Raw genomic sequence first — 20,934 nt, forward strand, 5'->3', positions numbered from 1 at the left:
AATAAACTTCTTACGCACATAGACGTTAAGGGGGCTAGGTTTTAGAGACCTGAAAGATCTGAATCAAGCATTATTAGTCAGAGCAGCATGGAGGTTTATTACTCACTTAGATAAGCCTTCGGTACGGGCAAGACAATCTAAATATTTCCCTGGGAAAGGTATGTTGCTGTCGACAGAGAATGCCAAAGCTTCTTGGGCCAAAGCTTCTTGGGCCAAAGCTTCTTAGGCCAAAGCTTTTTGAGCCTGTAAGGGTGTTCAAAAACACATTGGGTTCATCAAATAACATAGCTTCTGGAGAGTGGGGAATGGTACTAAAGTGAAGAGTTTGTCTTGATCAGCCACCTCAGCAGAACGCGGGAGCCACTAATGTTGAAGACTATATATGGATTAGTGAGCTGCGCAATCAACAAAGTGGGGAGTGGAATGTTCAACTAATTCATTCCCTTTTTGATACTGAAACTGCAGTTCTCATTCTCAGGACTGCTGAAGACAAACTAATATGGCAACTCACTAAGCATGGAGGGTTTATACTAAAAATCTGCTTATAACAAACTACACGAACTAAATCTGGAAAATACGTAAGTGTCAACTGATTTTTGGGAAGTGCAAACCTAGCCACAGGTTAGACATTTTTTCTGGAAATGCCTCTCTGACATTTTACCTACCAATACCAGATTGGCTAGGGTATGCAGATACATAAATCAGACTTGTCCATTGTGTAAGCAATCCGATGAATATACGATGCATGTCTTGATTACCTGCACATTCTCTAGGAGTATATGGATGGAGATACTGGGAGGCAGCAGAGTATTAAATACTCAGCAAGATTCAATTTTTGAAGAATGGATTGATCAAGACCAGCAACAGCAGAAGAATGGAGCTTGGGTAAACATGGCAATGGTAGTCGGTTGGAGAATATGGAATGAGAGATGTGACTGTCAATTCCAAAGCAAAACACCAGATCCGATTAGAACTGCAAAAGGAGCTGTTAGCTTTGCAAGCATCAGGGGGAGACCAAACTAATCCCATAGAGATTGAAGCCCATGTACTTGTGGCTTCAATTTGGATGCGTCTTTTATTAAGAGAACTAACTTGGCAGGAATTGGACTGATTTTGCGCGATTTTGCAAGTAATCGTTGGGGAGCAAAAAGCTTGACAGAAGTGCGAAATGCAGAGCAGGCAGAGTGTTTTGCTTCCCTTGAGGAAGTGAAATGGTGCAGTGAAATCAGCTGATGGATATTGTTATAGAGAAGAAGAACATTATGGAGTATATTAATAACTCTGCACATGCTATAACTTGGGAGAATGAAGATATTTTTCTTGATGCTCTAGAAATACTGAAAAATATTAGCAAACGGAAATGTAGTTTTGATAAAAAGGAGTTGTAATAGAAATACTAACCAAATACAGTAGGAAGCATAACATATATGTTAAGAGTCTCAACTATTGTTGGATAAGAACTCAGCGTTGATTTAATAATACTCTTGTTTGCATTTTTAAACAAAAAAAAAATCACTCCAGTAATATATAAGCCAGATTCATGGAAATTTTTACTTACTGCACTCCAGTAATATCTAAAGCCAGACTCATGGAAAAGGTATGTTCAAGCCTTGATCAGAATGGATACTAGTACAAGTGATACTGCATAAAGAAGAATCGGGGAGACCCGCTCGAGCTTTACACAAGGTTTGGATGGAGTCAATTGACATAAAAAAACAGCAGATGAAGACTCATCCACAATATGACTCTAGTCATTACCTGAAACGACCCCAATAACCACTACATAAAATCCAAGAGACAACAGAAAAAGAAACATTGAGACTAAGATGTTGAATTAGTCAGCATCCATTTCTTCCAAAGCTGAATTAGTCAGCATCCATTTCTTCCAAAGCTGCTTTTGCCATCGTTATTGCTTGTTCGAGAAGCTCCTCTGGAACCTGCAACTCAAACAAAAAGGAAAACCAATGAAAAAAAATAAACCGGAAACCTTCACATTATATAAATAAATAGTATACAAAATGGTTTAGTTAATAAACCAGCAAACCGAACAAAATGGTTTAGTTACACTCTTCCCCTAGTATGGACAGATAAGAAAAAACATTTTCCTAATAATATACCATGGTAGAAAGTAAAAAAGCAACAAAAAACTATACAGTTTCGCCTCCATATTGACTTTTCCGCCAGCTTCTATGATCTAATTTCCATATAAATGAACTTACGCATACTCTTCTGGTGAAGTGGTACTCTAGCATTGAATCAACCCCTAGGCTCTTTCAAGTCTGATGCTAGTAAGTCGTTATTATGCTTAAAATTTTGGGATCTCCACATGCTAATGCTTACACGGGGTTCAAAGTTTTCAGTTCCAGACATCCAATATATGGACATCTATGTTCAGAGCCTTCCATACATCTTATGAATAGCCAATAATACTAGCTCAAATATGAACAACTATATCAGAATAAATTATAAAGAAACGGCTCAAAAAGCTAAATATTCAGAAGTTATCTAGGAGTGATTGAGAAGGTTACCTTCTGATGTAGGCGGTTCGACTCATCACATACCCAGCTCATTTCCAACTCAAAAGCCTTATCCTTTGCTTCATCATGCACGCTGTAGATACTGCAGGAACGGAGTGGGTGAGAAGGAGGTCGTAAGGTAAATATGGACCGTACTCATGCAAACTAATAGAAGCCAAAATAATACTCACATCTTAGCAACTTCAACAATCCCCTCCCTACATGACATTTCAGAAAGGTTCAACTTTTCAATCTCCCTGTAAACAATCCAATTGACAAATCAGTATGTGCTGAAACCTTTCTTCAAATTGAAAATGTTAGAAGCTGGTATATGATACTTACGTCTTAGCAGCCTGCCTACCCTTTCCGATTGCAGCTCCATAATACCTCTGAAACAAATTTGAAGGCAGAGCCTAAACTCAGAGATATTCTATAAAAAATAATTATATGAGACAGCAAGCTATGCGTTTAAGAATAGCATGGTGCTTCATTTCGTCGTATCCATTGAACAGATATCTGAGTATCTGTAGGCCATACAATACAGGGGGAGGAAATGAAATCAGTACGAATTCAAATGTACTCACGTGGGAAATGCCAGATGGTTCAACCATGTATAACTGTGGACCGTCTCTGTCATAACCTCCAAGGATAACTCCACACCCAAAAGGTCTGCAAAGATTTGTTTGGTTATCATATAAGACATGAAATGTGTGAACTGGAAAGTAATGGGCAAACAGGATACGGGTGTGACAATAAAAGGACATGCACCTCATCCACCAGTAAAGTGTGCAAAGATGGACGTAACTAGCAACACGCTCAGCAAGTTCCTTCACTGGTATAGCTTCCCCGTATGTCCTGCCCAACAAAGAGCATCAAAAAGTTGGATCAACATTTGGAACTGTAATAGGCGATACGAACAAATATATTTTTGTATATTCAGTGGCAAAAAGATAGATCTGCAATGAAGATGCTGAACACCATGCATGACCCTGATCTGCCTAACCTTCATACCTTTTAAAATTTGAAACAAGAAGAGGCTGCAGTTGTGCTCATGTATTCTGATCCTATTAACACAACTTCAACAGCTCATCAAAGAAAAATCCTACTTAGGTCTTTCTAGCTTATCTTTTTCTTATATATAAGATTAAACCAGGTTGAAATATTCAAGCATATATGAATAAGGTTCAAAATCCTATTCCAGTATCTTTTGACCAACGTTATACATGAATATGTTATTATCTTTTCATCAGCACAAGCACGGTAACAAAAGAAAAGAAGGTTTACAACAAGTTCCAAAAGAAAACATTCAACAACACAAAGGCATGAACCACATAAACAGGGGTGCATTATCATTACTGGCAAAGACATGCAAGTTTTCAAGATGATTAATGCACAAGAAATACAAACTTTTCATAGTTGATTGCTTCAGCCTTTGTCCTAGCAACAATTTGCCTCCCATCAGCAGCTAATCCAGCCACAGCCTGTAATCAGTTATATTTCACAAACTTAATGAAAGATAGAAAACCAATAATTGCGCCGAAACAATGAAGAACCAACAAGCATTAGTATCGTCTAGAAAGAGTAAGAAAAAAGGTATCAACGCTGTACTAGAACATCTTTCTCACTACGGTCTAGCAAGTGAGACCCATAATTAATAGAACTTTCAGCGTTTTCATCTGTTTCACACATCAATAGTTTAACAAGAAAATAGGGAAGCTAACAGTATGCAACAAAATTAGGCAAACTGCAATCTGCTTCTACTGCAATGTAGTACCAAACCTATGCACTAAGAACAACTGTCATATTAAACACTGAATCTCATTACCTATTTTTGTAGTTTTGCCTTCAATATGAAACAACGAGGAAGCAATTAAAGCAAAGAATAATTACAAACCCTAAAATAGACCATAAAAGTATCTAAAATCAAGTTAATCAACTAAAAAAAAGAAAATTACCATGCCAGAATGACGATGAACAGCGTGTATTCTACGATTTGAACCAGGCAACATCATCTTCGATGCAACCAATTTCTCTACACCCTAATAAATTGTAAAGACCAGAAACAGAATATTATTTTAAGAAAAAAAAATCACATAAAACCCTAGAATGCAAACATCAACTGAGTGGAAAAAACAATACCAAAACTATGCCATCTTTGCATTTAATTCCAATTACAGTACTGCAAAAACAAGAAAAAAGGATCATGAGCTTAGAGAAATTAAAAGGTTGGAAAAGGAAATCGGGTATAAAGTGAAATCTAACCCGCTGTTATCAACAGCTTTGGATGCGTATTCGATCTGGAATACGCGACCATCAGGAGAGAATGTTGTAACTGATAGATCGTAACCAGTTCCTATGCTACTCATCTTCTCTTCTACTTCTTCTTCGTATTTTTTTTGGGGGTATTATTTCCTCAGTTTCTCTCTAGTGCTGTTCGAGTAGTCAAAATAAAGCTTGCAACTTTTTTTTTTGTTTCAGTGTCTACATAAGTAGTCCCAACAATTTCTTTGAACTCACGAAAGGGTGAACCTGGCAGGCTCGTTTGGCTAAGAAACGGGTATGGTCACCCATCCCATCCGGGTCAGATTTTTGAATCGGTTATGGTCTCACCGTCTGGCGTCTCTCAATCACGGTTGTCTCTTGGAGTGGTCAACTGAGACATGGTTTAGGATGCGGTGGCAGGTGGCTTGGTGTAGGCTGTTGGACTTGATCCCGTCCCTGACTATATAGTGCATCGACTCCATCCTCCATGCTGGTCAAATATGGAATTGGCGGATTGTGGTAATAGAATTTTTCTAGATCTGTGATTACACAGCCAAATGTGGAAATGCCGATCCAAAAATATATTCCACAGCTGAGTTTGTACCAGTTTGAGACTGAATTTCTAAAAGAGATAACTGGAACGAGAATGATTATATAATGAAAATCATGAAGTCTGATTAATGGTGGATCAATGAGACAATGTACAATTGATTACAATATCATGAAAGAAGGATTTTCAAATACTAGTCAAGTGAATTTCGCCTTCTTCATTCGGATTTAGACTTCTTGGCTACATCTTGTTCCTGCTTTTGGGGATCCTGAAGAATCAACTTGAAAGTCCACACACCTACCAAGGTCGCCTGAATTGGAGCAAGCCAGTAGACGTATAAATGATCCTTTGTTAAGTGATTGCCCTGAGCATAAGCCCATCCCATTGCCTGCAGAAGTGAAAACCTTGAAACATCAGCAATGTCTATCTTCAAAAATATTGCAAGTTTAAATCGAAACTATAGTACGCCTGAAGTGTATTCCGTTTATGACGGTGTTTATCACAGCCAACCCCAAGATTCATCAACAGCCTAAGCAGACCACCTTGATACTTCCATTGGTAGTATGAAGTGAGCAACCAAAAATTGTATGCAAATGAAGTATCCACTCAGGTTGGCTTGCCTGACCCCTCTGCCTAGGCTCTCTAATGGTTGGATTGATAAAGGAGAAGGATATAAGCACTTACAGAAGCCGGGTTCATGATTCCACCGGTGATATCAGATCCTAATATATGAAGAGCTAGTTTGGAGACGCTCGAAATCCACGTTTTCATGAAAAAACTGTTGGGGCTATTTCTTGTGAGACCAAGGGATACAGAAACAATTGCAAGCGTAAGAAGTCCTTCTGTCAATGCACCTCGATGGATATCAACTTTCAGTGGGCTAGCACGACCCATTTCTGGGAAGGTCTGAAGGATGAGCTTTACTGCAACAATAGACCCAATTACCTGAAACGAATCCAAAATGGTAAGAAAATAAAAAATAATAATAATAAGGAAACAAAACTATAATTGCAGACTGAACGGGTCAGTCAAAATATATTCTGTAAATTGTGTCACAGGGAGGTCAAGTACATAATAGATATGGAATCGTCTAATTGTACAAGTAAATTTGCACGTAAAGTTTGCTCAGTCTCTTCTATTTAGACACTTCAACCGCCAATTAGGCATGTGCGCATAACCGCTTTTTGTTTTCAGGTGCAGAAAGACTTGATGAGGCACAGCAGGAACATCTCATGCTTTCTCATAATCATCTAGATTCCAGATTGCATTTGAGGCATTTTAGATATATTCAGAGGATTACATACGTTAAGATGTTTCACATTTTATAACAGAGGGATACTAGTTTTTCATTTAGTGTAACAACGCTAATGGTGGTTTAATTGATTTCTTGCTGGAATAAAACCGGGAAATGAAACATACCAAAGAACTACAAAACCACCAGTCAACCAAACAAAGGAATGATGGCCCATTCAGGAAAGGAACAAGGACGAATGTAGTTTCAATATCAAACAAGGACAGTCCTTGAAATTATAGATAAAAGGCAATGCAACCATGGATCCAGACTAACTTTTAAAAGAGTAATTAGTGCTCAACAAAGAAAGGCAAAGAGACCAACTTAACTAAAATAGTAAACCAAAAAAAGCAAACCAACCAATGCCAAGAGTCAAACAACAGTAACAAACACCTAATCCATACTTAGACAAAACACACTATTAAACCCGTCAAACCCAACCACAAAACAATTCATTGTTACAGCAGAAACCTCTCTACATCAAGCAAACAGATGCACTTCACATATCAGAACCCAAAACTCCAGAGAATTGTCAACCACCACATCCGTAACAACTAAGAGACATCCACTCATTCCCAAGTCGATGGCTACATTGCCTTTTGTATTGACCAGTCGAACGGACAAAGGGAATGAACATGTTCAGAGATTCAAATTCTGACGACATTACATGAATGTGGAGTACGTATCAAGGGTGCCAAGAAATCACCTATTAGGCGCAATCAAACCCTACTAGCTTGCTTTGATTAGCAGGACTCAGGGTAAACACATCAACCATGGAGGATTTTCTAATCCTGGATTGTGAAAGGAAAAGCTTAGGTCCACTTTCGCAGGTATTTAAGTCTAAAAGCTGACATAAAAGTTTATGGGTTGAGAAGTGAAAAGCTGTTCAGGGATTACTTGTCAGGATCGAACTGCATCTCGTAGAAAGAAAGAAAGCCACACAGACCAGAAGTTACCACTGAAACCTTGGTCTGTACCGTTGTTTAATTTTAATGAACGGAGTAGGCAGCTAGTTCTTCTTAAGACTTCGCTGGAGGTGTTATGCAATACGGGTCCTCTTCCCTTTCCTTTCCAATGCATTTTCACTAGACTACTAAAGGATTTTATCAGCCAAGATCCCATTTGTTTCCAAAACTGAAAGTCGATGAGGAAATAGTAATACAAAGAACAACAGTGCAAAATCCACGTGGCTTGTTGGGCGAAATATAAGTTGGAGATCCGACCTTGTAGTTATTTTCTGCTCAACAATGTGTTACAAACATTCTTTTCAGCTTCTATTATGACATCTGACTAGATTAAATCCAACAAAAATAAATCTTACCATTTTCCTTTCAACGTAACTAAATCAATTTATTTCGCTCGTTGAAAGCATGTAATAAATATCGTTAAGAGTGAAGTGCATCATTAATGCACCCAAAAACAGATACTTTACATAGGTGACTTGTAACGTGCATAACGACAGATACCGTATTCAAAGATTCAAAATACAACCAGTGTGGTAGTGTGATCACTGACTGCTATAGAACTACATGCACCATGATCAAAACAACATCACTCAAATACGCACAAAGTTCATAAAAGGACTCTAGAAAAACAAAAGAACGCTGGTCCAATGTTCATTACCTTATATGACCAAATTGTCAATTGATGATTAATTTGCAGTCTCTCTAACATACGAGTTTTTTCTTGATGAGATACAATATTGTAATTCATGCTAATCTCAAAAAAGACAGAAAGAGTGATTTGCACGACTTCGTTAAGGTTTGGATAGAGGTATAGCTCCATAACCGAAGTATCATTTGACTTTGAAGAATAAACTGTAAACGTGTCCTACTTCACTCTTCATTACCATTATCAATTATACCCAACAATCCAATATCCCATTTCCATAAAAGCAGCTAATTGTAAAATTTACAGCTTAAAGATCAGAAAATATACCTGAGTAGGGATTCTGACACAAACAATGAATAAAAATCCAGTGAAGTTCCCAGAAATTGCACCAGATAAAAGATTAAGAGGATTATAAGTACCACCTCTACTAATCTTCCCCAACCAAGCAAAGAAGAACATATTCAATACTAACAAACATGCTTTAATGATTTCACCTTTTGGTTGAAACCCTAAATACTTGTAGGTAAATAATTTGATGAGAGTTCCTGAACATACCCACATAAATGATATAATAAAATCCAATATAATCAATTCGATTTTACCCATTGATAATACCCTAGTTCTTTACACTTCTCTGATCTTAGGAATCCTTTTTACTTTGTTGCATTGATTTCCCAGATTAGAAAATATGCATAGATGGGAGAATTTTGGGTATGGGATGTGCACTTTGGGAGTTTAGAACTGTTTTGACGTCAAGCTTCATCAAGGGAATCTTTTGGTTAAGAATTTAATAATCAAACGATAAACTCCTCATTAAATACTGTACGACTAAGAGAGGTTAGATAAATATTTGTCGGGTTTGGGTGCACTGTGTACTGCGCACTGCAACACTGACCGTCAGATGTTACTTAAAGAAATGTTTGTTAATTGGCTCGTGCTCCGGGGGAGCGTTTAACGGCTGTGAATGTAATACATGTGCTTGTTAGTGGAAGATGATGTAGTAGCTTTTTCTTTTCTTTTTCTTTTTTTTTTTTTTTGATGCCAAAATTTTTTTATTGAACTAAGAAAGCGATTCAATGTCGGATAACAGATAACTCTCTATGACTCTAGGTGGCTCATTATGCCACTCTTTAGTAATACTATTCTTCCTGCTGAACTTAGCTAGTTTGTCAGCTGGTTTATTACAGACTCTGGACACAAACTTACATACCCATTGTGGGATGTTTCTTAAGTATCAATGGCATCTAGCAGATAACTCTCTATGACTCTAGGTGGCTCAGTATGCCACTCTTCAGTAATACTATTCTTCCTGCTGAACTTAGTTAGTTTGTCAGCTGATTTATTACAGACACTGGACACAAACTTACATACCCATTGTGGGATGTTTCTTAATGTATCAATGGGTTGTAGTAGCTTATCAAGACATCGTTTTGTGGGTGTTGTGGGTTCTGACACATGTCCATGTGTTCGTCGTAGTTTATTTAAACAAAAGCTAATTTATTCAATCATAAGCTAAAATGAACCTATTGCAGGGAGAGGGAGAATAATATAAGTTCAAACTTTTTACCGTGAAATGGACAAACTAAAAGATTTCCCCTATTTGTTAGAGCAACTCCAATGGGACGCGCAAACAAGGAGGTTTTCCTTGCCCATTATACACCACAGTGTGACGGATAAACGAGTAAAATTGATGAAAAAACCCTCAAATAAAAGGGTTAGTCCATCGCGTCTCATATTGAGTCGACCGAATCAAACTGAGACGATCGGGTCAATAAAAACCGACCGTACATTGAGCCGAGGCTCGGTTCAAATAAAGACGATCATCATCCCATATTGACCAGGTCGGTGCACACTGGGCCGACAACGGCTATCAATTCCCTCCCTATAAATTGAATTGATTTCAACTCCAAAATAACACCTTCGCACCCTACAAATTCTTCATATTTCCATTCCAATCTTCATCTGACAATATCCAAACATGACTGTCAGAGTTCGTGGTCCTAAGTTTTTTCTTGAAGAAGATTTAACAATTTGCACAGCTTATGTTTTTCAAACAAGAAATAATATCCACAGTGTTTCGGATTTTACGCAAACGACTTTCTGGCAATAATTTTTTGCAATGTTCGTTGCAGAAATGGAGAACCTGAGAAGCCGTGATGCTCATGGATTGTCTCATCGTTTTCAACCAATTAGTCATGCTCTCAACCAATTTCTTGGTATCGTAATGCAAATTAACTGAAATAGATTTAACAATGAAACTGAAGCTGAATTGATCCAAAAAGTTGTAGCAATGTAGCAGCAAACTAACGGGAGACACTTTTCATCTTTTAGCTTGTTTGAACATCCTTAGAGAACTCCACAGGTTCAACCCCTTCTGCCTTCTAAATGCTCTACCAGCCGCTCCATGAATGGCGATAATTTATTACCTTGTTTCTATGATTTAGTAGTAATTAAGTCTAATATTTAATGAAATCTTAATGTGAGACTAGTACTAGTGTACCGTTTAATGGAATCTAATGTTGTTTGATATAAACATAAGAGTTGTGCATATAGAAAGACATTCCATTAATTAAGTTAATGACAACATAACGGTGGTGGAATCAATTCATACACTTAATCAATCCACTCCAACTTAAACACGAAGGACATTCCCAGAAGTGTTTCTCGTATGTGTCGTCTTCTGTAGAAGTGTGCAACTGCATAAAAAAATTGCAATCAGGTCTTGAGCATTCGCTAATCATCTGTTTTGTAAACTCTATTTCTCCGAAGTGGTCGGGTTGTGGCTTCTTGAACCTGACTTTGAGCTTCAAGTTTTTCCACGATGTTGCTTCACTGCAGTGGTCGTGATGTGGCTTCTTCAACCTGGCTTTAAGTTTCAAGTTTTTCCGCGATTATGCTACCTTTTCATCTTCTTGCTCCTACATAAATCAGCTAACATTCGTGGTTCTTCACAACAATTGGGATTTTGACATTGCAAATACCCGAAACTTTTCTGGATGTGATTCAACGACCATTTTTTTAGCTGAACAACTAACCAGTAGACACTTTGAACACATCCAAGGACATTGCATCAGACTATAGTCATCCATGAAATATAATGGATAAACCTCTTTTGCTTCCACAATAGTATTTGTTTTCCTTTGCTTTTAGAAAACATGGTGTTGTTGGTTGAGAACGTTTTCAGTTGAAAATGTTTTTGGTTGTGTTTGGAAAATATTGATTACAACGTATCATTTATGATCGTTATAATAAAGTCGTTATCTCATCTCACATTGATTCGATCGGCCTTGGTTGAGCCGACAACGATTAGTCTAATCCAAGGACTCTTATTCCGCTCCATATAAAATTCAAACGGTTTCAACTCAAAAAACACACCTTCTCTATCTTAACCTTTCATTCTCAAACTTTTGTACCAAAAATTCTCAAAAAGAAAATGTCTGCTAGAATTCGTGGTCCTAAATTTACTAAAGAAGAGGATTTAGCTATATGCAAAGCCTACGTTTTTCATAGGGTACAAAATGTTATGCGCGATCAAGACATGCCTGACACGTCTTTTAGGCAGAACATTTTCACAATGTTTGTTTCAAAAACGGAGAACCTTGGAAACCGAGATGTTGGTGGTTTGTATGATCGTTTTCAATCAGTTAATCGCGAGGTCACGTGATTCCTTGATCGGGTAAAAGAAAATTTTAACGGCGTAACTGAAACTGAAGTGATCCAAATAGCTCTGGATGAATGGCAAGAAACTCACGTCAGACCTTTTCTTTACGAATCTTGTTTCAATATCCTTAGATTTGGTTCATCCCAATCACATCTTTATTAGCACCCGAAGGACTCTCCTTATCTTTACTATAGAAGAAGATGTTACTCTTATCCTATATTTGATAAATATTATATCGAGAAATATGACCAGTGACTACTTTTGGAAAAGAGTGTTGCAAAGGTATGTAGCGTTGCGAAATGAATATTTAAGAAACAACAAGAGCCTACAACTAAGATTTGCATTTATCGGTAAGGATGTCAAACGTTATACAGAAGTTTTATGGATGGTTCACCGTGATAATTTTGGAATGTTCAACGAAGAACTGGTGAGTATGTAAATATCTTTGTCCTCATTGACCAACTGCATCATAGTTTAACTAAACTTGTTGTTTATCTATTTTTTCAAAAAACCATGGCTCAACCCAGTTTATTGAAGAAAACGCAAGAGAGTTTAAGCATTTTGAATGCTTGATGTTATTGTTGTCGTTATGAAATCAAGTTATTATATTTGTAAGTCTAAATGTAACAAGTATCTCTTAATCATCAATTAATATTACTGCCACTTCTTTTACAAGATATAAACTTAGACAATAAAAAGAACTTAAATATTACATCGATAAAAATCTAGTACAATCTTTGGCCTCCTGGTTTTCTGCATTTAACGTAACTTTCATTCAACTCGCCCGTGAACTGTTTTTCTTTGTTTTTGAAACTTCGGTTGTTAACTTTCAAAACTGGTTCTCTTTTCCTTTTAACAATACATTTTTCTAGATTAACTTTTAAAACTTGCACAACTCTTTCCTTTTTATCATTTTCATTTATTTATTTTTAAATTACCGCATATCTTATTTACATTTTCCGGGATTAACTTCTAAGAATTTCACAGCTCTTTCCTTTTTACCATTTTTTTTTAAATTACCACATATCTTATTTACAGCAGCCTCAAGTTTGGCTTCACATAAAAGAGAAATTGTCTTATGAGACATTTCAAAGAGATAGATTTATAGTGGAAAAAAATCAAGAGAGTATTGAATTTTTGTGTGAGTTGGAAGTTTGAATGGATTGAATATTTATAGGGGAAAAATAGTCGTCGAAAATACGACCGGCTTATTTTGCTTCGGAAAAACTTTTTCCCACTGCACGAAATTAAGTTTTTCTATCCACCTAGCCTGACAAACAATCAAATTTGGTATGGACCATTGGAGTTGCTTTTACCTCCCTAATTTGAGGCTTATGCCTTTTATTTGAGGCTTGTCACTAAAAGTTAAGAAGGGTTATTTGGAAGTAAAATTAAAAACCTCTTAACCAATTATTTTTCTTGATGGTTAAACTATTTCTGATTAATTAGTGTTGATATATTGTATTAGTTGGTTAATTAATGAGTTAGATAGAAAAAGAATACCAAATATGGGTTATGTTAGAGATATTATGTGTTAGGTTTGAAGAAGAAGATTAAAAGTTCTTACAAATACGAAAATCATGAAACCATCTAGTTTTTACTAATTAATAGAAAATCACATAAAAAAAATCAAATTTGTAGCATCTGATGGTTAAAATACGGGAAATTTTGATTTTTATTAAGAATTTCTAAATTCATTTTACCCAGAATCGGTGGATATGACATTACCGTAAATCCCGAATTTATTGATGTTCTTAAAAATGAAGAACGAGACCTAGAATCAGTATTATATACATATATACCATATCCACCAATTTTAACTAGTTTTTTTTTCTGTGTGTGTAATATGCTTCTTCATGGGTACCAATCAATCATCGTATGTGGTGAGAATGCTGAAATTCATAATAAAGAAGTGCTAGTAAATAATAATAAGATGAAATGGACCCATTATGATTGGTGAGCAATCAACCTAGTTTTCATCCGTATTTACATATCCATCCAAACTTTATCTTTATTACTTGCACACGTTGGATGCGTCCAACAAAATATGGCCAGATATATGTCAGTATCAAACTCGAGAAATTGCAAAAATCATAATTAGAATCAGTTTACGTGTTGAGACTGTTAGAGCATTGCTCGATCGAACTCACAAGTGTTGCTATCTCAAGCTTGTTGTCAAATTTAGTTGTCAAAACTATATCTTGATTTCTAATATATAATTAGTAGTCATTGCGTTATACCGTTTGAAGGCGAAGATCAACCGAACCTTTTGGAGAACTTCATCAACAAAAGGTAAGTGAAGACTGAACCACCTATTTCTCAAGTTATATTCAATTTTCTATCCTTTAGACGTTATCGGGTAACTAATTAGACTATTATGTATAGACAAGAATTTCGAGTCAAGTTTATCTTTATAATTAGTTATCGAAATATAATGACTAAGCTTAATGAACATTTGTTCATACTTGATGAATTTCGGTTAAGGACAATTTATAGTTCAGAATCAAAATCATGATTCAAGTTTTATCATTCGAAAATATCCTGGAACAGTGATATGTGTCATTGATTTTATTCAGGAATATTTCGAATTGATTTAGAGAGAAATATAGAGCTACTATAGATTCAGATACAAGACAGTGTTATCAGTCTTACAAACTGGAAAAATTGTTATAAGTCTGAACCTGTATTACATGTACTCATTTGCGTAGCGGAGTAGCTATATATCGGCTTACAGATTTGTGGTACGCATATTCTTATGCACATCATGTGAAAATATGTTTAACTCGTGAACCAGATCGGTATGCATACTCGTATGAAAACCATTTTGGAACTGTGATTATGGAACCGGGATTACTTTCCAAACCGGTACGCAAACTAAAACAGTTATGTGTTCCCGAACTCGGCTGTGTATCCAAACCGGTACGCTAACCAAATTATTTATGTGAACTCTAAAACCGGTACATAAACCTAAATAGTTATGTTAACTCCAGAACTTGGTTTGGTAAAGTATTTACAAACCCGTACACGTACTGTGACTGAACCGACTCACGAACGACAATGGTATTTGTATCTCGTACACCTACTAACCATGTCGATTATATTTTCTAGTACGATTAAATTATTTCTATGAGAGAATTTTCATTTGATTAATTTTCTAAAACACTAGACTTATTTGATCACATGTTTGTGACTCAAGGTTAGTGTTTTATTTGTTCATAAAAATGAATATTAAGCTTTTAAGTTCAAATCGGATAGTTTCGGATAACCATGTTGAACATAGCCTTTATACACGGTTCGGTTACGGTTTCACGTAACCAGAGTGTATATCTTGTTTATACAAGTCATATTCAAATATTTAAATAACGATGGATATTGTTTGCTTGGTTCCAAAGCTATCTTAGCTTAAACCTAAAGCAATCTATGCTTTGAATGTCTATAAAGGGGAACTCCAACCAACTGGGATCTTTGAATACCGAAACTACTTTTTGGTATGTCCTAGTTGTATCTAGAGTCATCCTATCCAGAAAACCTTTTAGGGTTTAGCGACTACAAAGACTTCACAGGGATTCGTGAAGCCAAGTCCAGTTATCTTTTATCTTGATAACTCGAGTATCCTGATCTTGTTTGATTGTTGATTTATTGTTGATGGTGGATTTTCAACAAAGGTCAAAATCGTAAAATCATGATATTGCATGTTTCTGACACGGCTTCAGGAATGCATGTGACATTCCGTGTTTTACGAGCCATGATGAATATGTTTCTCGAAAAGCCTCCACTAGCTGAGTGTTTGATGCCTCGCATTTCATCATGCCCTCTATATAGAATAACATAATTGGGCGGTTCTCCGTATGATTAAGAACTTAACGCCTTCAGGACGTCGGTGATACTCACTATTCCCTGACTACATAGGGAGACCCCCCTCTACATAGAAGAACGATTGGGCGGTTCTCCGTAAGATTGAGAGCATTAACGCCTTCAGGACGTCGGTGACACTCACTATTCCCTGACTATGTAGAGAGACCGTGTATATATTCAGGCGGTTCTCCATACATGATTGTTGAGAGGGAAAAACGCTTTCAGGACATCAGCAACACTCGTTGTTTCCTAACTATGCACCTTTCAGAACGAGTATGACGCTTTAACATGCAAATATTCCTTTTGCAATAGATTAATTCTACCATGACATTCACCACTGAATTCCTAAAACATAATCTATTTTATCTCATTACTCTGATTTCATGATCGAATCCACGACTGATCTCATGGAATGGTAATAGATAATCTCATTACTCTGATTTCATCATCAAATCCACGGCTGATCTCATGGAATGGTAATAAACAATTTCATTACTTCGATTTTGTAGTCGAATCCACGATCCTATAGGATGGTATTGCTCATTTTATTATTCTGAATCCGTAACCGAATCCACGGCTGATCTTATGGATTGATAATAAATAACTACTCACCTTTATTACTCAGTTTCATGAATCATTCTCTACTAAATTTCATGAATCGGTAATAAATACTCAACAATCGGGCATCTGGATTATCACTGAGTAAGCCCCAAGAAAATGGTGCAAGTGTACTCGACAATGATGCGCGACAGAGCACCCAAATGCACGAACGGGCATTCAAAATTATGGACAAATGAGGAATCCTACACAAAATATGAGAGAGAAAATAATAATATTAAAATAATAAAGAGGCGCCCAGGGACCGGGCCCACTGGCCGGCTAGGGCATGGTCGGTCCCCATGCTTCTTCCATTATTTTTTCTTATTTTATTATTTTCATGAACTCATGAAAACTCCTTCATTCTAGCAACTTTCCTTGTTTGAGCAAAACTCATGGTTTCTCCATATTTTCACGGTTTCATGAAAAATAATAAAAATAGGGAAGGTGTTGCGCGACCGGGCTACCTGGCCGACCGTCCATGCCCTAGCCGTGGCCGGTCCCACACCTTACAATCCCTAGTCTTTCATAATTATTATTTCCCTCATCTCATGAAACTCCTCAGTTTGAGCAAAAATCATGGTTTCTTCATATTTTCTCAAATATTGCTCAAACCATGAAAAAGCCAAAAAGTCATATGGTCACATGACACGCCAAATATTAAAATTTTAATATTTTCCAAATTTTGATCAAACAAGCAAAGTTCTACTTGCTAATTCGAGTAAAATCAAGAATTTCAGTCAAAGATCGAACTCTTCTGAAAATTCAAAATATTGCTCAAACGCACATCAGAAAATGTCGAAACTCTCAAGACTGAGACACGGTCATACTTCCTTGACCGACCAAGGTCGGCCCTAAGGCTCGCAAGGAGCCGATCCCACACATTCTTATAATTTTGACCTAATTTGCTCAATTGCTCATATTGGGTCCAAACTCTTTCCAACCAACTTGGAATTTTCTCAAACGACCATCCGTTGGTCCCACGACCACCAAAAGCCGGTTTTATGCCCTCTTGGTCGGTCCCTCACTTTTCCATAATTAGGTTTTATTACCTAATGCTCAATCGAGCATTATTTCAATAAATGATGAAACCGGCATTTAATCATCATTTTTTCACCAACTGGCCAACTAAGGACCTGGTGCACGCTCACTCGAGCCCTTGGGCGCCACTTAGACTCCCTCATTCCATGTGATCGGTCCTTCCCTCACTCATGACCTATTTACAACAATTCATCAATTAACGAACAATTGATCAAAATTAGGGTTTTGAACAAACACTCCACAAAATCATCATTTTGAGCAAGTTCAAACACTAATAAATTTATGTTGATCCAGCAATCAACATCCGGATTAATTATATAATATTCGTTAGTCTACCAATATTTTAATTAATATTTTATTGGGTCACGTCACCAATAAATAATTCGTCGAATTGAGCAATACTTCTCAGTTACTCGAATATTGATCCAACTATCAATATTTCAGTAATTTATCATTAATTCGTCGAATTGATCAATACTTGCTCAGTTGCTCAAATATTGATCCAACTATCAATATTCAGTAATTTATCATTAATTCGTCGAATTGACCAATACTTGCTCAGTTGCTCGAACATTGCTCAGTTGCTCAAATATTGATCCAACTATCGATATTCAAATGCTCAGTTTCTCGAATTTACAATATTTTCTCAGATGAGCAATATCTAAGAACGTCTAACATGTTCAATCCATGAATCATCGAGCATTCGATCACTCATGCTCGATTCAATAAAACTTAGAATCATTGTCTAATTAGTCAACAACTGACTAATAAAATACACGTCTGTCATGCAGACTCCACGATTCATGAGATATCAATCACGTCACATGGGGGGATATCAATTAGGGTTTTGGTCTGGCGGCCTACGACACGAGGATTCATCCACGATGAGAAATGTGAGTAAGTCGTGCAAACAGTTGAAGGAGTTAGCAAAGTAGTGGGTGGACGATTAACCACGTCTCCGCACGACCTGGAACTGGTTTCACCACAATTTCCCACTTCCCCACTCTTTCACTCAAGAAACCGTCACACTTACAGAGATCAAGGTGTTTACTATTCCGACAATATAAATAAGTCTCTGAATCCATGATTAAGAGGACAACATTCGTCTACACAGAATTTCTCGAGTAATTACTCTCAAGAATTCGTCAATCTCCCTGAACTTATTCGAACTCATCAGTTCACAGAAAACTTGCAAAAACCTTCAACATATTCACAATCCTTGATCATCATTGATCCCACACAATTCTCAGCTTCCTTCCTACAGACCAACCCATCTCCCTCTTTGCGACCGAAATGACTCTGGAACTGCCATTGACTTGGTTTAGGCCGGGGTCCTACAGATTGATCTCTCGAATCTAAGCACTCCCTTTGCAGTGTATCTGTGTGAGGTTAAACAGTTTGCTCGGTTGAGGAGTCTCGACAACACGCTCGTCTCTTCAATTCCCTGAAAAACCAGCAAATCGTTTTCTCCCATCTACATTTATCACTTGAACAAGATAGATAGAAATCACAAAGTTCTCTTCGTCTCAAACTTTGTGATTCCGCAAGTTTTATACTTGTGAGGTGAATAAAAATCTAGATTGCACTTCGGGTTTCATAAGTCCGTATTTTGAGGTTAGTTAGAGTTTGTCTATTGCTATCAATTTTCAAACCACCTTGATCAAAATCCGTTTTGATCGTAAAGGAAATCAATTATATAGGATTAATCTGTGGGAGGCAGATTGGTTGAAAGTCCTCAATTGAGTTGAAGCAACTCTTAGTTGGTGCGACGTCATCTAAGTGAATCAATTACGCGGAGTCCTGCTGGGATTCAAAAGGCGTAAGGAAAACGACTATACCTTAATTGGTGGGATACCTTTTAGGGCTAAACTACATTCCATACCGATTTAATTGGTAGTAAGCTAGTGTCTGTAGCGACTTAATACAGTTTGGTGTTCAATCTGGACTAGGTCCCGGGGTTTTCTGTATTTGCGGTTTCCTCGTTAACAAAACTTATGGTGTCTGTGTTATTTCTTTTTCTGCATTATATTGTTTATCTTTATAATTGAAATGTCACAGGTTATGCGTTAATCAATCAAAGTAGATACATCCATCTTTGTTTGTTGGATACGACTTGATTGAAACTTGGAAATTGATCTTTGGAATCACCAAATACTCTCAACCGCAAATCAGGTTCACGGACTTGTCTCTGTAAACTTTCTGATTGCGAGAGAAAGAAATATAACTCGAATATTATTCCTTGATTGGGATTCATTAAGTTGAATTCTCAGAATTATATTTAAGTTTGTCCATACATGTTGCCTAAGAAAAAGTTGGTGGTGTATTTTGGTACCTTCGCGTTTTCACAAGGATTATCCATGCAGGTTCACGAACGAAAAAGTTGGTGGTGTCCGACATATCATCTATTCTCAATATGTTTTCTCAACTTATAAGTTTTTTAAGACACAACAACATCTAATAGTCATGTTTAACTGGAAGACTTATGAGAGTAAAATACGTGCTCATATTTCCAATTTAGTTATCGAGAAAATACATAGTAAGGATCTTCAATATAAATTCAAAGTCCCATAATAAACATGTTTAATTGAGAGAGTTACGAGAGTAAATATTTTACATGATCATCCTTCACATTTAGTTGGTGAGAGAAAACATATAAGGGTATTCCATGTAAATTACCAAGATGAGATTAAGAAGGGCGAGGACCGACCAATTGTCACCCCGGTAGTTATCTGGACATTTGTGGCTACAAACCGCATCCAATTTTAATATATAAAGGTTAAATATTATGAATATTAAGAAATTGATTTGACGTTTGAGATTTAACTCTTAATAAAGTGAATTTAAATTTCCATAATAAGAAATAAAATGACATGACTAATATCAACTACTGGTTTTAATATATATGTTATACTGCTATTGATTATAAATAAAAATTACATGATACTAAGTACGGGTTCGGCTCCTACAAGCCTTGATAAATGTTTTAAATTTGTTGGAGAAACTTTGAAAATTTCCATAACCTTGAATATTTTACTAAAAAGTGTCGAAGAATCATAACCTTAGATTGGATGATAACATTCACTATTCATCGTTGGATATTGCGTCTCTGGTACCGTTATCTAAGGGAGTTGCACAAGTTTGAAAATTTGGACACCCTGCCATATTGTTCACCTTTCATTTGTTCATCTCACTCATGGTATATGTCATGCATTTTTTAATTTAAGAATTCCGAGTATTTGCATCTAGTCATCAACTAGTCGTGTGCGTAAGGCCCAATAAAAATTAGGTCGCTCAAGAATTTTTGGAACGATTAAGATCATCCGAGCCTCCTTAGAAGTTATACTACGTGTCATAACACTTCTCGGTCGAACTCGCAAGCGTTGTTATCTCAAGATTGTTTGTCAAGTTTAGTTGCCAAAACTATAAGTCTTGATTTCTAGTATACTTATAGCTAAGTCTCAGACTAGGATCGTAAGTGTAGTTGATCTCTAGACTCCACGAAGTTAATCATGCAAAGACCAAAAACTACTCAAGGAACTGGTGGAACTTC

The 20,934-nt window shown here is 36.6% G+C and overlaps 2 protein-coding genes across 3 annotated transcripts; both read right to left on the minus strand.

Moving 5' to 3' along the window:
• Positions 1-1,430: 1,430 nt before the first annotated feature.
• Positions 1,431-4,979, minus strand: LOC113313159 (proteasome subunit alpha type-3-like). 2 transcript variants are annotated; one of them, XR_003341735.1, is made up of 11 exons: positions 4,779-4,979; positions 4,656-4,695; positions 4,472-4,555; positions 3,924-3,997; positions 3,285-3,371; positions 3,101-3,185; positions 2,859-2,905; positions 2,708-2,773; positions 2,529-2,619; positions 1,602-1,937; positions 1,431-1,567 (listed from the first exon to the last, which is right to left on the minus strand). XR_003341735.1 is itself a non-coding variant. In XM_026561892.1 (10 exons), the coding sequence occupies exons 1-10, from the start codon at positions 4,880-4,882 to the stop codon at positions 1,866-1,868; spliced, it is 750 nt and encodes a 249-aa protein (XP_026417677.1). In that variant the 5' UTR covers positions 4,883-4,979; the 3' UTR covers positions 1,472-1,865. The 2 variants fall into 2 exon arrangements, 1 of the variants encoding a protein (XP_026417677.1); XM_026561892.1 differs by having other exon boundaries at positions 1,472-1,937.
• A 431-nt stretch (positions 4,980-5,410) lies between these two features.
• LOC113313309 (probable aquaporin SIP2-1) lies at positions 5,411-9,020 on the minus strand. Its single transcript, XM_026562065.1, has 3 exons — positions 8,558-9,020; positions 6,013-6,273; positions 5,411-5,716 (listed from the first exon to the last, which is right to left on the minus strand). Exons 1-3 carry the CDS (start codon positions 8,834-8,836, stop codon positions 5,546-5,548), a joined length of 711 nt encoding a protein of 236 aa, XP_026417850.1. The 5' UTR covers positions 8,837-9,020; the 3' UTR covers positions 5,411-5,545.
• Between the last annotated feature and the right edge of the window lie 11,914 nt (positions 9,021-20,934).

Source organism: Papaver somniferum, chromosome 9 (assembly GCF_003573695.1).
Source record: "Papaver somniferum cultivar HN1 chromosome 9, ASM357369v1, whole genome shotgun sequence".
Lineage (NCBI taxonomy): Eukaryota > Viridiplantae > Streptophyta > Magnoliopsida > Ranunculales > Papaveraceae > Papaver > Papaver somniferum.

Coding starts and splice junctions, on each gene's coding strand:
- LOC113313159 (XM_026561892.1), bottom strand. CDS start 4,882: ATGAGTAGCATAGGAACTGGTTACGATCTATCAGTTACAACATTCTCT. Junction 3,372..3,923: donor GAAGCAATCAACTATGAAAA/GTTTGTATTTCT, acceptor TTTGTTGGGCAG/GACATACGGGGAAGCTATAC. Junction 2,620..2,707: donor ATTGTTGAAGTTGCTAAGAT/GTGAGTATTATT, acceptor CCGTTCCTGCAG/TATCTACAGCGTGCATGATG.
- LOC113313309 (XM_026562065.1), bottom strand. CDS start 8,836: ATGGGTAAAATCGAATTGATTATATTGGATTTTATTATATCATTTATG. Junction 6,274..8,557: donor GTGTCAGAATCCCTACTCAG/GTATATTTTCTG, acceptor GATTCGTTTCAG/GTAATTGGGTCTATTGTTGC. Junction 5,717..6,012: donor GAATCATGAACCCGGCTTCT/GTAAGTGCTTAT, acceptor TCACTTCTGCAG/GCAATGGGATGGGCTTATGC.